This window comes from Carassius carassius, chromosome 2, assembly GCF_963082965.1.
Source record: "Carassius carassius chromosome 2, fCarCar2.1, whole genome shotgun sequence".
In the NCBI taxonomy this organism is placed as follows: domain Eukaryota; kingdom Metazoa; phylum Chordata; class Actinopteri; order Cypriniformes; family Cyprinidae; genus Carassius; species Carassius carassius.
In genome coordinates, this window is record NC_081756.1 from 24711013 (window position 1) to 24727808 (window position 16796).

At 39.9% G+C, this 16796-nt stretch overlaps 1 protein-coding gene across 1 annotated transcript in view; it reads left to right on the forward strand.

The window, feature by feature from the left end:
- The first annotated feature begins 3847 nt into the window (after positions 1-3847).
- Positions 3848-16796, forward strand: part of LOC132107117 (lysosomal acid phosphatase-like) — an 84888-nt gene continuing 71939 nt past the window's right edge. The window contains exon 1 of the mRNA XM_059513322.1: positions 3848-3982. Within this exon, the coding sequence (XP_059369305.1) occupies positions 3899-3982 (84 nt within the window). The 5' untranslated portion in view covers positions 3848-3898. The remainder of the gene's footprint in view (positions 3983-16796) is intronic.

Sequence of the window (16796 nt, forward strand, 5' to 3'; positions counted from 1 at the left end):
CATTGTTCTACCTTGTGGAATAACAGAACCATTACAATAAATAGAAAGACAGTATTCAAACAAGAGTGGTATGAGAAAAATGTTTTATATGTTATAGACCTTTTAGATGGAACTGGGCAAATTATTCAACATAATTCATTCATGGAGAAGTTTGAAATAAAATGTTCCTTTAGAGAATTTAATACTTTGTGTAAAGCTATCCCTCTTGCTTTAAAACAATTAATACAAAACACTCTTACGTATTCAAGTGTGTCTGTTAAATTGCCTGAGTTAAAGATTGGAGACTTATATATTGGGGACAAAAACTGTAAGAACAAAGTAATAGGGAATGTATTAAAATGTTAATTATTTTCAGACTTCAATATACCTTCAAAATTAAAACAATTTGAAAATGAAATATTTAAAAACAAATTCAGTAATTATCTTAAATGGCCAGTTCTACCTAAAATGAAGGATTTTCAGTTTAGGATTATTAATAATGTGTATCCAGCAGCTGAAATATTACGAAAAAGATTCTGTTTTGAGGTAGATCCTTGTGTTTTTTGTTTAGAAGAGCGTGAAACCATTGAACATTTATTTTTCTCTTGTCCAATCACATTAAAGTTCTGGCAGGAACTTTACAGCTGGCTAAATATTGATATCAACACTGGTATTCCATCAATAAATTTGTTTCAGGTTTTGGTTTTTGCCGATGTAGATGGTCTTTCGAAAAATATGTCATTGATGTTAAACATTATTATCACAATGGGTAAATATCATATACATAAAAGTAAGTGGAATAACAGTTTTTTTTGCAACCCCCTGAAATGTTTAAAGTATTTTTGTTTTGTTTATTGTTATATATATACACAGTCATTTATGTATGATGGAGATGTGACTGGAATAGTGTATATTTTGTCATATGCAAGTTATTGTTCCCCATTTGAGTTTGTAAATTGATATTGTTCTAAAAAAAAAAAAAAAAAAAAAAGTTTGTGAGGCGGCTGGTTCTGACGTTTCTTGTGCAATGTGTGTAACAAAGCCATCGCAAAGCTCCTCCCTCCCGCACGCAATGGGTTGTGGGCAATATTAGCCCTTAGAGTGTGCATTGATCTGCACTTCGAATTCTAACCGGAAATAGTAGACCATCCGGGTATCTTTGGAATACTCTTTTCAACATACTACGATTTGGGACGTACCAATTCTAGTTTCGCATACTATTTAGGACGGATAGTATGCAAATTGGGACTCAGCAAATGTTTTGACTATGATAGGTGTGAAAACAACTCTAATTAAATTATTAAATGAAATCAGACTTACAATTTCTTTAAAAATGCATTGATTTGTTATGAAAAAAGAATACTATTAAACATTTGCATTTAAATTACAACTTTTGAATGTATAGAAACAACAACATTACAAAACAAATACAATCTGAATCTGAACAACAGATTTAAAGAAAAATAAATAACTGAAAGGATTAAACTGGTCCCTCTTTTTTGGCATGTTATATAGTCAGCATGAACTATCTCACTAGTTATGTTTTGTATAACTAGCCTGAACACACACACAATTCTGATCATATTTTTATTTTATGAGAGATTTGCATTCAGAAATGCACGCTGCCTTACTTTAGAGGGGCTGATTATCATTAAAATTATCCCAAATGCTGCTGTGCTTCCGACTCATTTTCCTGCTTTTGTTTTGTTTTCAAAAGCTGTTGTGTTTTTCCTCTCCTCTCCTCCGAGTTTGACACTGTGTGTGTGAGAGATGGCTCGGCCCCTCCCTCATGCCGTATAATTGGTTGACACCTCGTGTATGATTGACAGGAACAGAATGTGAGGCTGATCAGACAGTCGAAATATAATATTTTTTTTGTTCTTTGAATTAGTCAATAATAAAAATAAAATAACATGCATGCATTTTTTCATTATTACATAATGATTTAATTTCTATAGGCTATATATATTTTTTAAATAGAGTCGGCTCTTCACATATGCGAGTCAGCTCCCGTCGTTCACCTACAAGAGCCGGCTCTTAAGCCGCCTTTCCACTGTCTCCGACGAACGACAAGCGACAGAACGGAAGTCATTCATTTCCAATGGAAAGTAATGCGGGAGCTGCGTGGAGTTCCGAACACATGCGTATGCGGAAATTTCGGATCTAATTTGAGCCTCGGATACGTTCAAATATTTGAACTTCTGCGACTAGACCGTATGCGAACGCCCGACTGGATGTGATGTATTCTAATCAAAACTATCGGTGCGAGGTCAGAATTACCAATATTTTGTTAACATTAACATTATCCTTTAAACACTTTTTCTGTAAAATGGTGGTTTATAATACTTATGGCAGAAATAATTATTTAATAATTATTAAACCATTATGTACGTTGATTAGCCCCATGAAACCTACTGTTTTTATTTTGGGGGTCACCTGATTTGTGACGATGCATTCATAAATTAACTATGTTCATTAAAATGATTAATTTTACCATGGTGAATATGCCAAGGTTAACGGTTGCTGCACGACCAGTTTGAAAGTTCTGCGCGACTAGTGTCACTAGTGTCTAGGGGGAGGCTGAGGGAGGCATACCTCTCCTAGGATAAGCCCTGCCTCCCCTGAGAAATGGACTCCATCTGATGATAAATAAAAAATTAAAAGTCGATTGTTTTGTGCATATTTTTCCATCACTAGCAGATAGGTCGGACCCAACAAAAATCCAGTTTGGCGCTGTTTAACAGTGTGCGCGCGCTTTGGGCGTACGCGCTAAGAAAAAGTTCATCATGTGAGAACAGAACGACAAAGCAATGGCGTGTCCACAATGGTGGCACAAATGAGCTTTGTCACCCCAGTTGCTACCCCAAAACAGCGAGCCTATGGGATCGAAGTGCACTGAGAGTGGAACAGAGTGATTTTGACTGAAACAGGGTTTTTTTTGAAAGTCAGAGAATTCTGCGAGAAGACTGTCAGTCTGAGCTGTAAATCATAATGTTACACTCCCATTTTTATAGCATCACGTAACTAACTTAAACCAAACTTATTTAAGAAAATGAACACTTGAACTAAACATCAGTGTGATAAAATCTACATCAAATAAAAAAACCATGTTTACAAACAAAATATTTGAAGTGAAATTCAATTATTTAGTTTGTCTCACATCCCATTAGATTCTATTGAGGGGAAGTTGTGGCCTAATGGTTGGAGATTCGGACTCATAATCCAAAGGTTGCGAGTTCAAGTCTTGGGCTGCCAGGAATTGTAGGAGGGGGGAGTGAATGTACAGTGCTCTCTACACCCTCAATACCAAGACTGAGGTACCCTTGAGGAAGGCACCGAACCCCCAACTGGTCCCAGAGTGCCGCAGCATAAATCGCTTCCCACTGCTCCGGGTGTGTGTTCACTGCTGTATGTGTGAACTTTGGATGGGTTAAATGCAGAGCATGAATTCTGAGCATTGTCACTTAAGTGGGGTTTATGACCTATTCTGGGACCAGCACCTGCGGTTTTGAGAACTAGTGCGGCACACTTGGCCTGAACCCAGAACGTTATCAGGAAGGCTATTCCAGAGTTTGGGAGCCAAATACAAAAAAGCTCTACCTCTTTTAGCGGACTTTGCTATCCTTTACTATTATATAATGTAACCTATTTATATTATTTTACATAATCTAAATTAACATATAAAATATATTTGTTGATGAGAATTGATGCAGCGACACATTTTTGCTTCAATTATTTAATAATATAATCACACAATTACATCACAACATCATTTAGCAACTTGTAGCAACAAATTGACCTTCCTTCTGCAATTTCCCCTGAAAATTAGTTGGCAACACTACTGTTTGCCAGACCAGATAGACAACGATCATCGTTCAGTGAGGTTACTGTGCTCTGCTTCAGGTGCTCGTCCACAAGTATGGAGTCCTGTTTTCTGGTCATCTCTTTCCTTTTTGCTTTTGGTCTTTCCAGTGGAGAAAGGACGCTGAAGTTTGTCACTGTGGTGAGCACCATAATGTTTAATCTGTCTGCAGCTGGTTTGACAGAACCTTTCGTCTTAAAAGCTGTTCCTAAAATCACACATTCTGGCTTCCCATATTCTGTTCATATTTTTATGCATTAGAACTCAGCGTTTTTGTGTAAATATAAACTGTTGTCTGTGTCTTCTTTTAATTTTTTTCCACCCTCAATGCTTTGCATTGATAAGGTTGTCTTCGGTCGATGTCTGTCTAGTTTGAAATGGTATCAAACAGTAACGACATGTGAGTAGTAATATCTGCTGACACGAGTAACCATTGTTTGCTACCAACTTTGTTTTTAGCTTGCAACTTGTTCTCGATGTAAACTTTGGTTATTAGATATTAGAATAAACCTCCCTGTTCCATCAAACCAATAAAATGTTTTGATACAAGCGTATGTCCAAGTAAAAAATATTTTGATTGTGGTTATTATTATATTATTACTATAAATAAAGACATTAATAAAATAATAACAATATTAAAAATCAGTACACGCTATTGAAATCAAAACCAATAAATAAATTAATTTAGAAATAAATACACTATGTATGTACTATGTATCAACCTCATGGTGTGTGTCTTGTTATTTTTTTATATTAGTTTTAGTCACAGAACTATAGCAGAAAACATGCTATTGAAATTCAACAATTTAAAAAAAGTGTTGTTTTGCAGTTGTAATGACTTGAGCTTGAAAATCTAAATTTGAATAAATTAGTTTAAAACACACAGTTTTATTACACAACTTCAAGTGGGCGTGTCTTGTTACAGATTAGACAATCATTTTGATGTTGGTTTTCAGAGGCGGACAAAGTACACAACACTATTACTTGAGTCAAAGTACAGATACTGCTGGTCAAATATTACTTCATTACAAGTAAATGTTGTAAAGACAGATTTTTACTTAAGTAAAAGTATAGAAGTACTTGCTTTTAAAAGTACTTAAGTACCAAAAGTAAATTTCCTTTGTTTAATTTTTTTGTCAGTGCACTTTATTATTGTTGTTGTATGTAATACTTGCAATACCTCTGAAGCAACTTACAATACATTACACCTAGGCTACTGAATACACAGACTAGCTTGTAGTATATTTGGAATAAAGAGCTTTAGAAGTTTTACATTAAAAAATAATTGTTTAACACCCCTTCCCACCCCCACAAAAGCAGGATGGTAGTGATCTCACACAGCTCTGACAGTGAGTGCACGCATATATTTGTAGCTGTTCATCTACATTTGAAAAGAGTGGACAGTGAAATTGCTGTAAATACAGAGTGATAAGGAAGAAAAAAAATATCAAACCTGCTTAAAAACCCAGCAACACAGCTGTAGCTGTATAACTTTACAACCACAACACTGCCTAAAAAAAAAAAGCAAAACAGCAATTTGACATCAAAAAAAAAAAAGAAAGGAAAACAATGCTGTTTAATTGCTCTTGCGGTTTATGTCACACAAATAAATAAATGTAAATAAATATTACATTAGCAAATGGTCAGTGTACAAAAATTGCCAGGAAATCACTTCATGTAGCCCTACAAGAGTGATTACTGATTAACTGTCTGAAAAAAAAAATGAAAGTCACTTTTCAGAGAAGAAATATTCACCCACTGACTTTCAAACCTGCTACGTAACGACTTTCTTCTTTGAGGACCTTGATTGAAATGTAGTGGAGTGAAAAGTACAATATTTGTCTTTCAAATGTAGTGAAAAAATAATACTCAAGTAAAGTGTAGATATTCAAAAAGTGTACTGGGGTCTCATTTATAAAACTCTCCGTAAAATTCATCCTGAAAGTGTACGTATACAGTCACAAAAGCTAGAACCTGGCAAAAAAATACCTTTACAAATCTTAGTCAGAGGAAGAATGTGTGTATGTGTCTCCACCCCGACTCGAAATCCCCGAAATCACCAAATATGGAGCTTACGACGCCTAGTGTTATTATGCATAACCTCATCTGCTTATCCTTTCTATGCATATTCCCATCCATGCAACACGATATTTAGCACTGTTAAATGGGGGGTTCAATGGTGTTTCATGTATTCACAGTTGTTCACAGTGTTAAAGAAATGGATTCTTTTTTTAAAAATAATACGTTTTTAAAAATAATTTAGAAGAATGACTGAGAATTTCTGTGCTGAAAATCTTACTTCCGGGTTGGTACAAGTTTCGGCTGTTTTTTTTTTTCAATGACGTAGACGAGAGTGGAACTCCTTATATGAGTGAGCATTTCTCTAGTAAAAGCGCGCCCGCGCACATGTTTACCAGAGGAGAGCGAGACCACGCACATCAACACGCTTCCTCAGGAAATCATCAGCAGCGCTGCATAGGATTTGTTCGAGAATGTCTTCAAATAAGTGTGTTTTTGTATGTGAGGGAAAGTTTACCGTGTTCAGCTTCCTAAAGAACCCAGCATTACACGAACAGTGGATGCAGTTTGTTTTTCCAGGGCAACAACGGAGTGTATCAAGTGCCTTTGTGTGTTCTGGTCATTTGAGTGACGAATGTTTTATAAACAAGGCTCATGTTGACGCTTGATTTGCACATCGTTTGCTATTAAAACATGGAGCGGCCCCTGTAATAAAGACCCCATTCGTTTAAGTACAATTGCATCAGATTTCTGTCTTTTGTTGGAAATCAGCACATAAGAAAATATATATTAATGGAAACAACACAAAACATCAGTATTATAGCTCTGCCCACAGCAAGCCTCCAGGAGCTCGGCTTTTTTCCGGAGAGAATCGGAAAGCTGTATTTTTCTTTTAAAATATGATAAAACTAAAGAAATTTTGGATATATGAAGGATGCAGTACAACTCTATAGGTACTCAAGATTAACATGAGATTAGGTGAAGCTGTGTATGCACCCTTTAAAGGTTCAAGACATTAAGGAAATATGAGATATGGACTATAAATGCTATTTGTGCCATACACAATTTTTAAAGGTGCGTACATATTTACGCCAAGTTTTTTTTTTTTTTATAAATCCCGATATGTGTAAAAATTGATGTAATTTTAGTGTTAATCTCCTTTTATGCGAGTGGAATATTTAATGTAAATGTTATCGACATGAAAACAGAGTTTAAAATCGCTGTTTACTTCATTAATTTTCTCACTCCATGAAAAAGAGATTGCACGCATGGTTTATAATGTCCGTACATATTTACGGCAAGTTTATTTTTTATAAAATTTGAGTATATTTTTAAAGCTGTACTTTTACTTAAAACTGGGTGGTAGCTCCAAAATAGGGCGTGGCTTCCTCGCATTGAGAGACAGATGCATGACACGCATGCACAATTTTTCCCCCAATCCACTTCAGTGCAAACTCCGGCCCACAACTGATTCTGAGGTTTTTATTGGTTGTGTCAGTTAAAGTGTTTCCTAAACTATGCAACAAATAATGCTAACCCTTGAGCCTACTCCACACCTTACCTTAACCACTGAAATTGACAGAATGGCAGGATTGGCGCTGAATAGCGTGGTAAAGAAAGTTTCAGTTCAGGAATATCAGAAACGATATAAGACTCACCGCTCAATGGCATCTTTTTAGTTACACCCAGCATCACTACCCCCTCCTAGCCTGCGAATTAAGTGTTCCGGGACAGCCCTGTTGCTTGGAATAAAACGATAGAGTAAAATCTTTCCCCTCCGCTGGGACAGCTCTTGAGTGATTCCCGTTTACATCATGAATCAGAGGTTCAGACTTGGGTCCAAACACCACTGGCCACAAGCTTTGGCCTCTGCTCTCGTGGAGAATATTTATTTATATAACATATTTTATTTTAGATGAACTAGAAACAATGTTTAATTTATAAAGTTTTATTTTGAAATGTAAGTCAGTAACAAATGGCTGAAGCCACAGCCAATGGTGAAAGTCTTTGCGAAAGGAGACCCCGCCCCATTTTGGAGGTTCTGCCCACTTTTGGAGTTCACGCCCCATTTTGGAGATCTCCGGTCTGCAGTTATACCCACTTGGATCAGACAGAGATGGAGCTCAGCATCATTTATGGACTCAGAGCTTGGATAAACAAATTACATGGTAGTGTTGTCATAAATATGTATATTTTGATACCGATACTGAAATATCTGACACGGTTCCATTACTCATTTTCCACCTTATCTGAATATACTCAGATACAATCTTCATCTCTCCTCTACAAATGAGTTTGACAATCATCCATCAACTGTCCATTACAGTCTGAATATCTGCACAGGATTGCAGTTATTCCGGATTATTATAATAATTCCTGCTTAAATGTGGTGAGCGCTTTATTGTAACATGAGAACACTGTCATGTAATCGCAAGAAAACTGGAGGCAAGCTCTCAAATAGGCCTAATTTACAACCCGAATTCCGGAAAAGTTGGGACGTTTTTTAAATTTTAATAAAATGAAAACTAAAGGAATTTCAAATCACATGAGCCAATATTTTATTCACAATAGAACATAGATAACGTAGCAAATGTTTAAACTGAGAAATATTAAACTTTTATCCACTTAATTAGCTCATTTAAAATTTAATGCCTGCTACAGGTCTCAAAAAAGTTGGCACGGGGGCAACAAATGGCTAAAAAAGCAAGCAGTTTTGAAAAGATTCAGCCCGGAGAACATCTAGTGATTAATTAAGTTAATTGATATCAGGTCTGTAACATGATTAGCTATAAAAGCTTTGTCTTAGAGAAGCAGAGTCTCTCAGAAGTAAAGATGGGCAGAGGCTCTCCAATCTGTGAAAGACTGCGTAAAAAAATTGTGGAAAACTTTAAAAACAATGTTCCTCAACGTCAAATTGCAAAGGCTTTGCAAATCTCATCATCTACAGTGCATAACATCATCAAAAGATTCAGAGAAACTGGAGAAATAAGCAAAAAGGAAGCCATATGTGAACATGGTCCAGAAGCGCCGTCGTGTCCTGTGGGCCAAGGCTCATTTAAAATGGACTATTTCAAAGTGGAATAGTGTTTTATGGTCAGAAGAGTCCAAATTTGACATTCTTGTTGGAAATCACGGACGCCGTGTCCTCCGGGCTAAAGAGGAGGGAGACCTTCCAGCATGTTATCAGTGTTCAGTTCAAAAGCCAGCATCTCTGATGGTATGGGGGTGCATAAGTGCATACGGTATGGGCAGCTTGCATGTTTTGGAAGGCTCTGTGAATGCTGAAAGGTATATAAAGGTTTTAGAGCAACATATGCTTTCCTCCAAACAACGTCTATTTCAGGGAAGGCCTTGTTTATTTCAGCAGGACAATGCAAAACCACATACTGCAGCTATAACAACAGCATGGCTTCGTCGTAGAAGAGTCCGGGTGCTAACCTGGCCTGCCTGCAGTCCAGATCTTTCACCTATAGAGAACATTTGGCGCATCATTAAACGAAAAATACGTCAAAGACGACCACGAACTCTTCAGCAGCTGGAAATCTATATAAGGCAAGAATGGGACCAAATTCCAACAGCAAAACTCCAGCAACTCATAGCCTCAATGCCCAGACGTCTTCAAACTGTTTTGGAAAGAAAAGGAGATGCTACACCATGGTAAAGATGCCCCGTCCCAACTATTTTGAGACCTGTAGCAGAAATCAAAATTGAAATGAGCTCATTTTGTGCATAAAATTGTAAACTTTCTCAGTTTAAACATTTGCTATGTTATCTATGTTCTATTGTGAATAAAATATTGGCTCATGGGATTTGAAAGTCTTTTAGTTTTCATTTTATTAAAATTTAAAAAACGTCCCAACTTTTCCGGAATTCGGGTTGTATACAAATGAACTGCTTGGTTGCAGACTGTGTCCAGTCGCGATCTCTCCGTGCTTTTGAAGTAGAAATTATCACCCATTCAGAATAGATCCACACCTGACTGATGAATATCCTTCTAGAAATTGCATTGGTTGTAAGTGAAATGCACCAAGTCTTTCAACAATCAAAGATGGAACTTTAATTTATTTACAATGTAAATTTATGCTGGAAATGTTTTGGAATGGGATATTTGTCTGATTTGTATAAATATCAGATAGACAGTCAAAAAGACAAATTCATCAATATTTTATTTATAACAGGGCTTATTTATTTATAAAATAATAACACACCACAGATCCTGAAGAAACAGAAATGAATTCATCTTTTCTGTATCTTATAGCATTTTAGTTTTGTATTGTTTGTAGTGTGATCAACATTTGCATAAGTACTAGATGTGTTGGGGAAGTAACACGTAATATTTTGATTACATTTTGCTAAAATGAACTAGATGAACGAAATGACTCAAAAAAAGATTCGTTCATTTTGCTGAACGAGACTCAAAAGTCAGAGTCGGTAAAAGGATCCGAACTTCCCATCACTATTCAATATTTCATTCGCACTTGTGGGTGGGGCTGAAACGCTCCTTTCATCTGATTAGTCGAATCGCTCCGCCTTCAGCACGGTCTTTTCATTCTTTCTGACAGAAAAGCTGAGCATACACTGTGCCATTTCAGCAAGGTACCAACTCACACTGTACGAGTAGATCACATGCAATGTAAAGCCCAAGCTCACAATTTTTATGTGCTCACTGTACGGTCTGATCGTCGAGTTGCGATTTACATTACATTATTACATTATTCATTTAGCTGACGCTTTGGATAAAAGCGACTTACAATTGCTATATAGGTCGGTGGATTCAAACACAGGTCTCTCACACCAAAGGCATGTCTTATCCACTGTGCCAACACCACCCCCTTTTGACTGCTCACAATCAACCGTGGGGAATCAACCGAATCAACACGTAGGATCCCTCAGAACCCGGATGTTTGTGACTGTTTCTGAATAAACATGCTTTCCCGGGGTAAACGCACTGCTTTGGTGATATGCGCAATTCTGTGTGCTGAAACGTCCAAAAAAAAAAAAAAAGGGCGTCGGCGTATCTGGACGCGCAGGTGGCTCGGAAGACGTGGCCAATATGGTTTATCCATTTTGCAACGCGAACTGGAGGTAAGCAGGCGTTTTCTTCCTGCGCAGTGAGGGAAACGTGGAAAATCGATTCGTAGCCCTGCTTCAATAGTGCGGTACCTCATGAGAGCCGACCAAAATTTCTGACATGTCAGAAATCCTTCTGACCAACCGATTGCCGGCCGGGATAGGTTAATCGCCTCTCGTTTCCCATTGTACACTGCATGAACACTGCACGACAAACGACGCACGAAAATGCTGAAAATCGCCCCGACCCGAAAAAGAGTCGCACAAGTCAGAATTCGGCTCAAAATCGGATGAAAATCGCACAGTGTATGCCCGGCCTAAGAGTCAGTTAAGACGAGTTCAGACTGCACAATTTTCAAAGTAGTCGGGTCACTGTTCTTTTCACACTGCATGACTATCTTGGCCAGCATTCAGTCGCTACTGTGTTCATACTGCACGATGGATCGGCGACAGAAGGTTTCCCACTGCATGACTTTACAGTAGGAAGAATCGCCGACAACTCTGTTTGGCACGCAAATATATCACTCGTGCAAGACTGGAGTTCTCTAGTGAGACTGGGATTATTATTCAAAAAGTATAGCCCGCAAGAAGCTTGCAGTAAGAATTACCTGTGCGCTGATTTGCAGCAAAAACAAAAAAAATAAAAGAAGATTAAGGATGAGGAAATGGTTGGGGAGATGCGAGGAACAAGGATTGTGTTATTATATCATATTTGCTGGTCTGTAATTCCTCCCCGAACTCCCCGCTGCTCTGTATCTTGCTCTCTCATTGGCTGTCGGTCATCGCCAATGTAGTTTTCAGTCAGAACACTTTTCACATAGCATGATTTTGAATTCGCCGACAGGTCCAGATATTTAGCATGCCAAAGATTCTGTCAGATCGCATCTTTGCTCATTCACACTGCGTGATTGTCATGCGCGTGAACGAGCACCGATTTGCCTGTGATTTCGGGCATTTGTCGGCGATTTCTCAAAACCTGTCAGCGAGCCAAAAACTGGGTTAAAATCGTGCAGTCTGAACGCGGCTTTAGTTAGCTCAATGATAGCTGTATAATATAAAACAACATTAACTACTGCAGCTGGTGCCATAAAAATGATTTTGTTTTGGAAAACAGCAAGTCAAATGTAGAATAGAGGGCCACATACTTGCACTGAATGTAGCATTTACGACTGAACATGAGCAATACCCATTTTACTGTTTTAGCGCCATATTTGCTCCTTCTAGTTTGCTGTGTTTTGGTTAGGATGTTTAAAGATGCAGTTTTTATTTTACCTTTGCCTCCAACAGATCCTTGATTTGTGATTTGAGGTTATGAAAAACAGAGGGATCAGCATCACTATGACTATATATATATATATATATATATATATATATATATATATATATATATATATATTTCAATCAGTACCACTTCCGTCAAGTATATTGACAAGTATAATTGCATACAGTTAGTGTTGGCGGTATGGTTATGTTCTGGGCAACACTCCACACGCCTGTCCATGCAGCCATGCTTGGACAGAGCGGGGAGAGCAGCAAGACAAACCCCCCTGGGGTACAGAACTGAACCATTATAAGCATACATAATTACAATTCACAATGACGTGAGTTGTAAACAAAATGTGATAGAGACTGCTTCCAATGAAGATACTGTAAAGAAAGAACAAAGTTAGATCAGATTGCAGTTCAGTTGGTGGAGTTGGGGTTGAAGTAGGGAGTTAATTGCAAGCAGCGATGCAATTAGAGACACTGAAGAATGGGAATTTAAATAGACCACATGTGATAGGTGTCAAGACTGGATTGGTACACTGTCGTAATTTGTACATAAATGAATGAACACAGACAACGGCATGTCTTTAGCCTGCTGGCATATTTACTGAGCTGTTTCCATGACTACCCACAGATACATTTCTACAGCCCCAGGTACGGGGCATCCCGAGGGTCATACTACATCTCCCTTTTTCCCAAAATAGGATAAAACCTTAAATAAATGTTCACACTGGCCGAACTGCCTTAACTGTAGGTCACCTAGTCTGTTGGAACTATTAAACTTGAACCAAAGATATCCGACAGATTAAACATAAACATAACACTGTCTATTATGCTTAATTCTAGGTGCTGAATACTATGTTACAAAGTCTTTAAGCCACTCTGGGGCTTTCACCTCTCTCCTTGGGTGGGCCCTCTGTATCCTCCCCCCCTCCCCTTCCCCTTCTTCTGGCCCTGCTGCCTGTTCCGCATCCTCCACCGCTGGTGGGGCTTGTATCTCTGGGAGGGGTCTGAGGTGTGCTTTGTTTCTCCTCACCTCTTCTGAGTCCGTTTCCACTACATATGAGCGGGGAGTGTCTGCTTTTTTTATCACTGTGGCCGATTCTTTTGTATTTGTGATCCAGACTCGCTGACCTGCTTTTAGCTCTGGTCTCACAGTAGCTTTGTGTCTGTGATTAAAGTCAACTGTCTGTGTGTGTTTCAGTTGTTTGTCCTTGTCTGCAAAGGCCTTCTTGTTTGGCCATTTAGGTTTGAGTTGAACAGGTGAGACTGGCAACGGTGAGCGCAGTCTCCTGCCCATCAGGAGTTCTGCTGGCGATGGTCCGTGATGCAGCGGTGTGACTCTGTAGGCCAACAGAGCCCTGTATGGGTCAGCAGCATTTTTCTTCATTAGGCCCTTGACAGTCTTCACCGCCCTCTCTGCCTCTCCATTGCTCTGTGCAAAGTATGGGCTGCTGGTCACATGTCTGAAATCATAGTCCATGGCAAATGTTGAGAAAGTGCCCGAAGAAAACTGAGGGCCATTGTCAGTTATTAGTACTTCAGGAACCCCATGTCTAGCAAAAATTGATTTAAAGCCATTGATAACTCCTGCTGATGTGGTTATTGGGGTTTTAATTACTTCAATGTATCGAGAATAGTAATCTACCAACAATAAGTAAGAGTCATTTTCCCAATAAAACATATCAGCTCCAACTTTTAGCCAGGGCCGCTGTGGCAGCTCTGAGGGTATCATTGGTTCTGGGTGAAGTGTTTGGTTTTTAGCACACACCTCACATTGGGCCACCATTCTTGTGATCTGAGCACCCAGTCCCAGCCACCACACTGACTGATGGGCCCTCAGCCTGCATTTGGTTGTCCCCATATGTCCCTCATGTAGTCTGGCCAGCATTTCCTTCTGTAATGTCTCTGGTATAACAATCCGTTGCCCTTTCATCAGAAGGTCACCATTCATGTGTAGCTCACTGTGGTGTACCCAATAGGGTTTCAGTTGCTGGGACAGCTCTTCTTGCCGTGGCCACCCTCTCTTACACTGTGACCTCAGCTGGCTACAGATAGAATCCCGCTGTTGGTGCTCAGCTATCTGTTGAAGTTTAGACTGGGATGCAGGTAAGGTTTCGCGTATCATATTAATGAAGACCTGCACTTCCCCTTCCAGTTGTGCCTCTTCTTCAGTCAGTGGCCGTCTCACCGGGGCCCTGGAGAGTGCATCTGCTGTGATGAGAGCCTTCCCTGGCACGTAAATTATCTTGTACGTGAACCTCAGCAGTCTGAGACGGAATCGCTGAACTCTGGGAGGTAAGTCATCCAGCGCTTTTGTCCCCAACAAGGCCAGTAGTGGTTTATGGTCTGTCTCTATCGTGAATGGTAGGCCTATGAGGTATGAACTTAACCTTTCACATGCCCAGGTGACGGCCAATGCCTCCTTTTCAACCTGGGCATAACGTTGCTCCGTTTCAGAAAGGCTTCGAGAGATATAAGCGATCGGGCGCCACTCCATGTTATCTTGTCTCTGCATAAGGACAGCCCCCAGGCCAAAGGATGATGCGTCTGCAGACACTTTTGTTTTTGCTTGTGGTCTGTACTGAGCCAACACTCTCTGTGATGCCAGCTCCTTTTTGAGGTTTTCGAATGATGTCTGTTGCATGTGGCCCCAAGACCACTCATTGTTCTTCGACAGCAAATCTCTGAGTGGTTTGGTGGTATCTGCAAACTGAGGGATAAACTTTGCTATGTATGTAACCATCCCCAAAAAACGCCTAACATCTGCTGTATTCTGTGGGATGGGCATATTGGTGATAGCTTTGATTTTCCCGGGGTCAGGTTCAATGGCTCCCGCCCTGATTTTATGCCCCACAAACAGGACTTCGGGCTGTGCAAAGGTGCACTTTTCATTTAGTGTTAGACCCGCCTCCTGGAGACGTGTCAAAACAGCTGTGAGACGTTCATCGTGTTGGGCCCTATTCTCTCCACATATGAGGATATCATCTGCATGGCATATCACTCCACTTAGCCCCTCTAAGAGCTGGGACATGCGTCTCTGGAAGTGTTCTGGCCCTGAGTTAATTCCGAAAGGCAGAACATTAAAACAAAATCGGCCAAAGGGGGTGATAAATGTTGTGAGCTCCCTGCTCTCCTGTGCTAAGGGTATCTGCCAAAACCCACAACGTGCATCCAGTTTTGTGAACACCAGTGCGCCATTCAGCTGAGCTAATGATTGGTCCACTGAGGGTAATATGTGTCTTTCTCTGCACACTCCCTCATTGAGTTTGGTCAGGTCGACGCAGATTCTTATTTTACCATTGGATTTTGGGACCACTACTATTCCTGCACACCAATCAGTGGGTTTCTCTATCTTTGAGATGACCCCCATCTCCTCCATCCTTTGCAGCTCTTCTTTGACTTTGTCAGTTAAGGGGATTGGTACGCGGCGAGGAGTGGTCAGAGCATAAGGGATGGCGTCCTCATTCAGGCGGATTTGGTAATCACCTTCAAGTCTCCCTAATCCACTGAACACCTTTGGAAACCTCTTTTTGAAGACCTCCCCTGAATCTGCGTTCTCACCCTGTTCGTCAACTGCATCCAATCGCTCAATGAGGTGCAGTTCTGTAAGTGCTGGTAAGCCCAGCAGTGGCCTGGCTAGGTTATCAATGACAAATACAGACTGAGTGGCCTTTTTAGCTTTACTTTCTAGTCTACTCTGTATCTGTCCTACCACAGGCAGTATCTTGTTATTTGGGCCATACAGTCGTTTTGAGGTGTGCATTAGAGGACCATCTCTACTACACTTATATAATTTTGTGGGTATTGCGGTCACTGCTGCTCCTGTGTCTAATTTAAAAGAAACAACTTCCCCATTTATTTTGATGTCTGAGTACCAACCAGCACCATCTGCCTTCACCTCACCCAGGAAAAGACTGTCCTGGTAGAGTTGCTCCTCCTCATCTGCCATCTCATGCACAGGCTGCTTGGATTTGCAGACAGCAGCAAAGTGTCCTCTTCTGTGACATTTCCTGCATTCAGCCTCCTTGGCCGGGCAATCCTTCCAGCTATGAAATGGCACTCTCCCACATTTATGGCACATCCCTGATGTTCCAGTAGCATTGTATTTTGTTTTTCGTTCGGAATTCCACTCTTTCCTTCGAGCCGGCGAAAGCGCGTGCATTTCATCACTGGGCCCGGTGTGTGCGTGATTTCCCGCGCCGCGCAGCACCACTTGCTGCTGTTTTACAGTTTCACTTTGTCTTACTAAGTTCGTAGCTTTAGACAGAGTCAGATTTGAATCTAACTGTAGCTTTTCGGAAAGTCTAATGTCTCTTATGCCCACTACTATGCGATCACGTATCAGTTCATCTTTGAGAGTCCCGAACTTGCAGTATTCCGCCAATTTGTGAACTGCAGTAACAAAGCATTCAGCCGTTTCCCCCGGCTCTTGTTTTCGCATGTTAAACCTGGCCCTCTCGAAAATGACGTTGTGTTCTCCAATGAAATGTTTATCAAAACAGTCTTTTACTTTCTCGTAGATTACCTTGTCTATTTCTTCTATCGCCGACGCATGTAAGATGTCCTCTGCTTCATCTCCCATGGAATATATCAATGT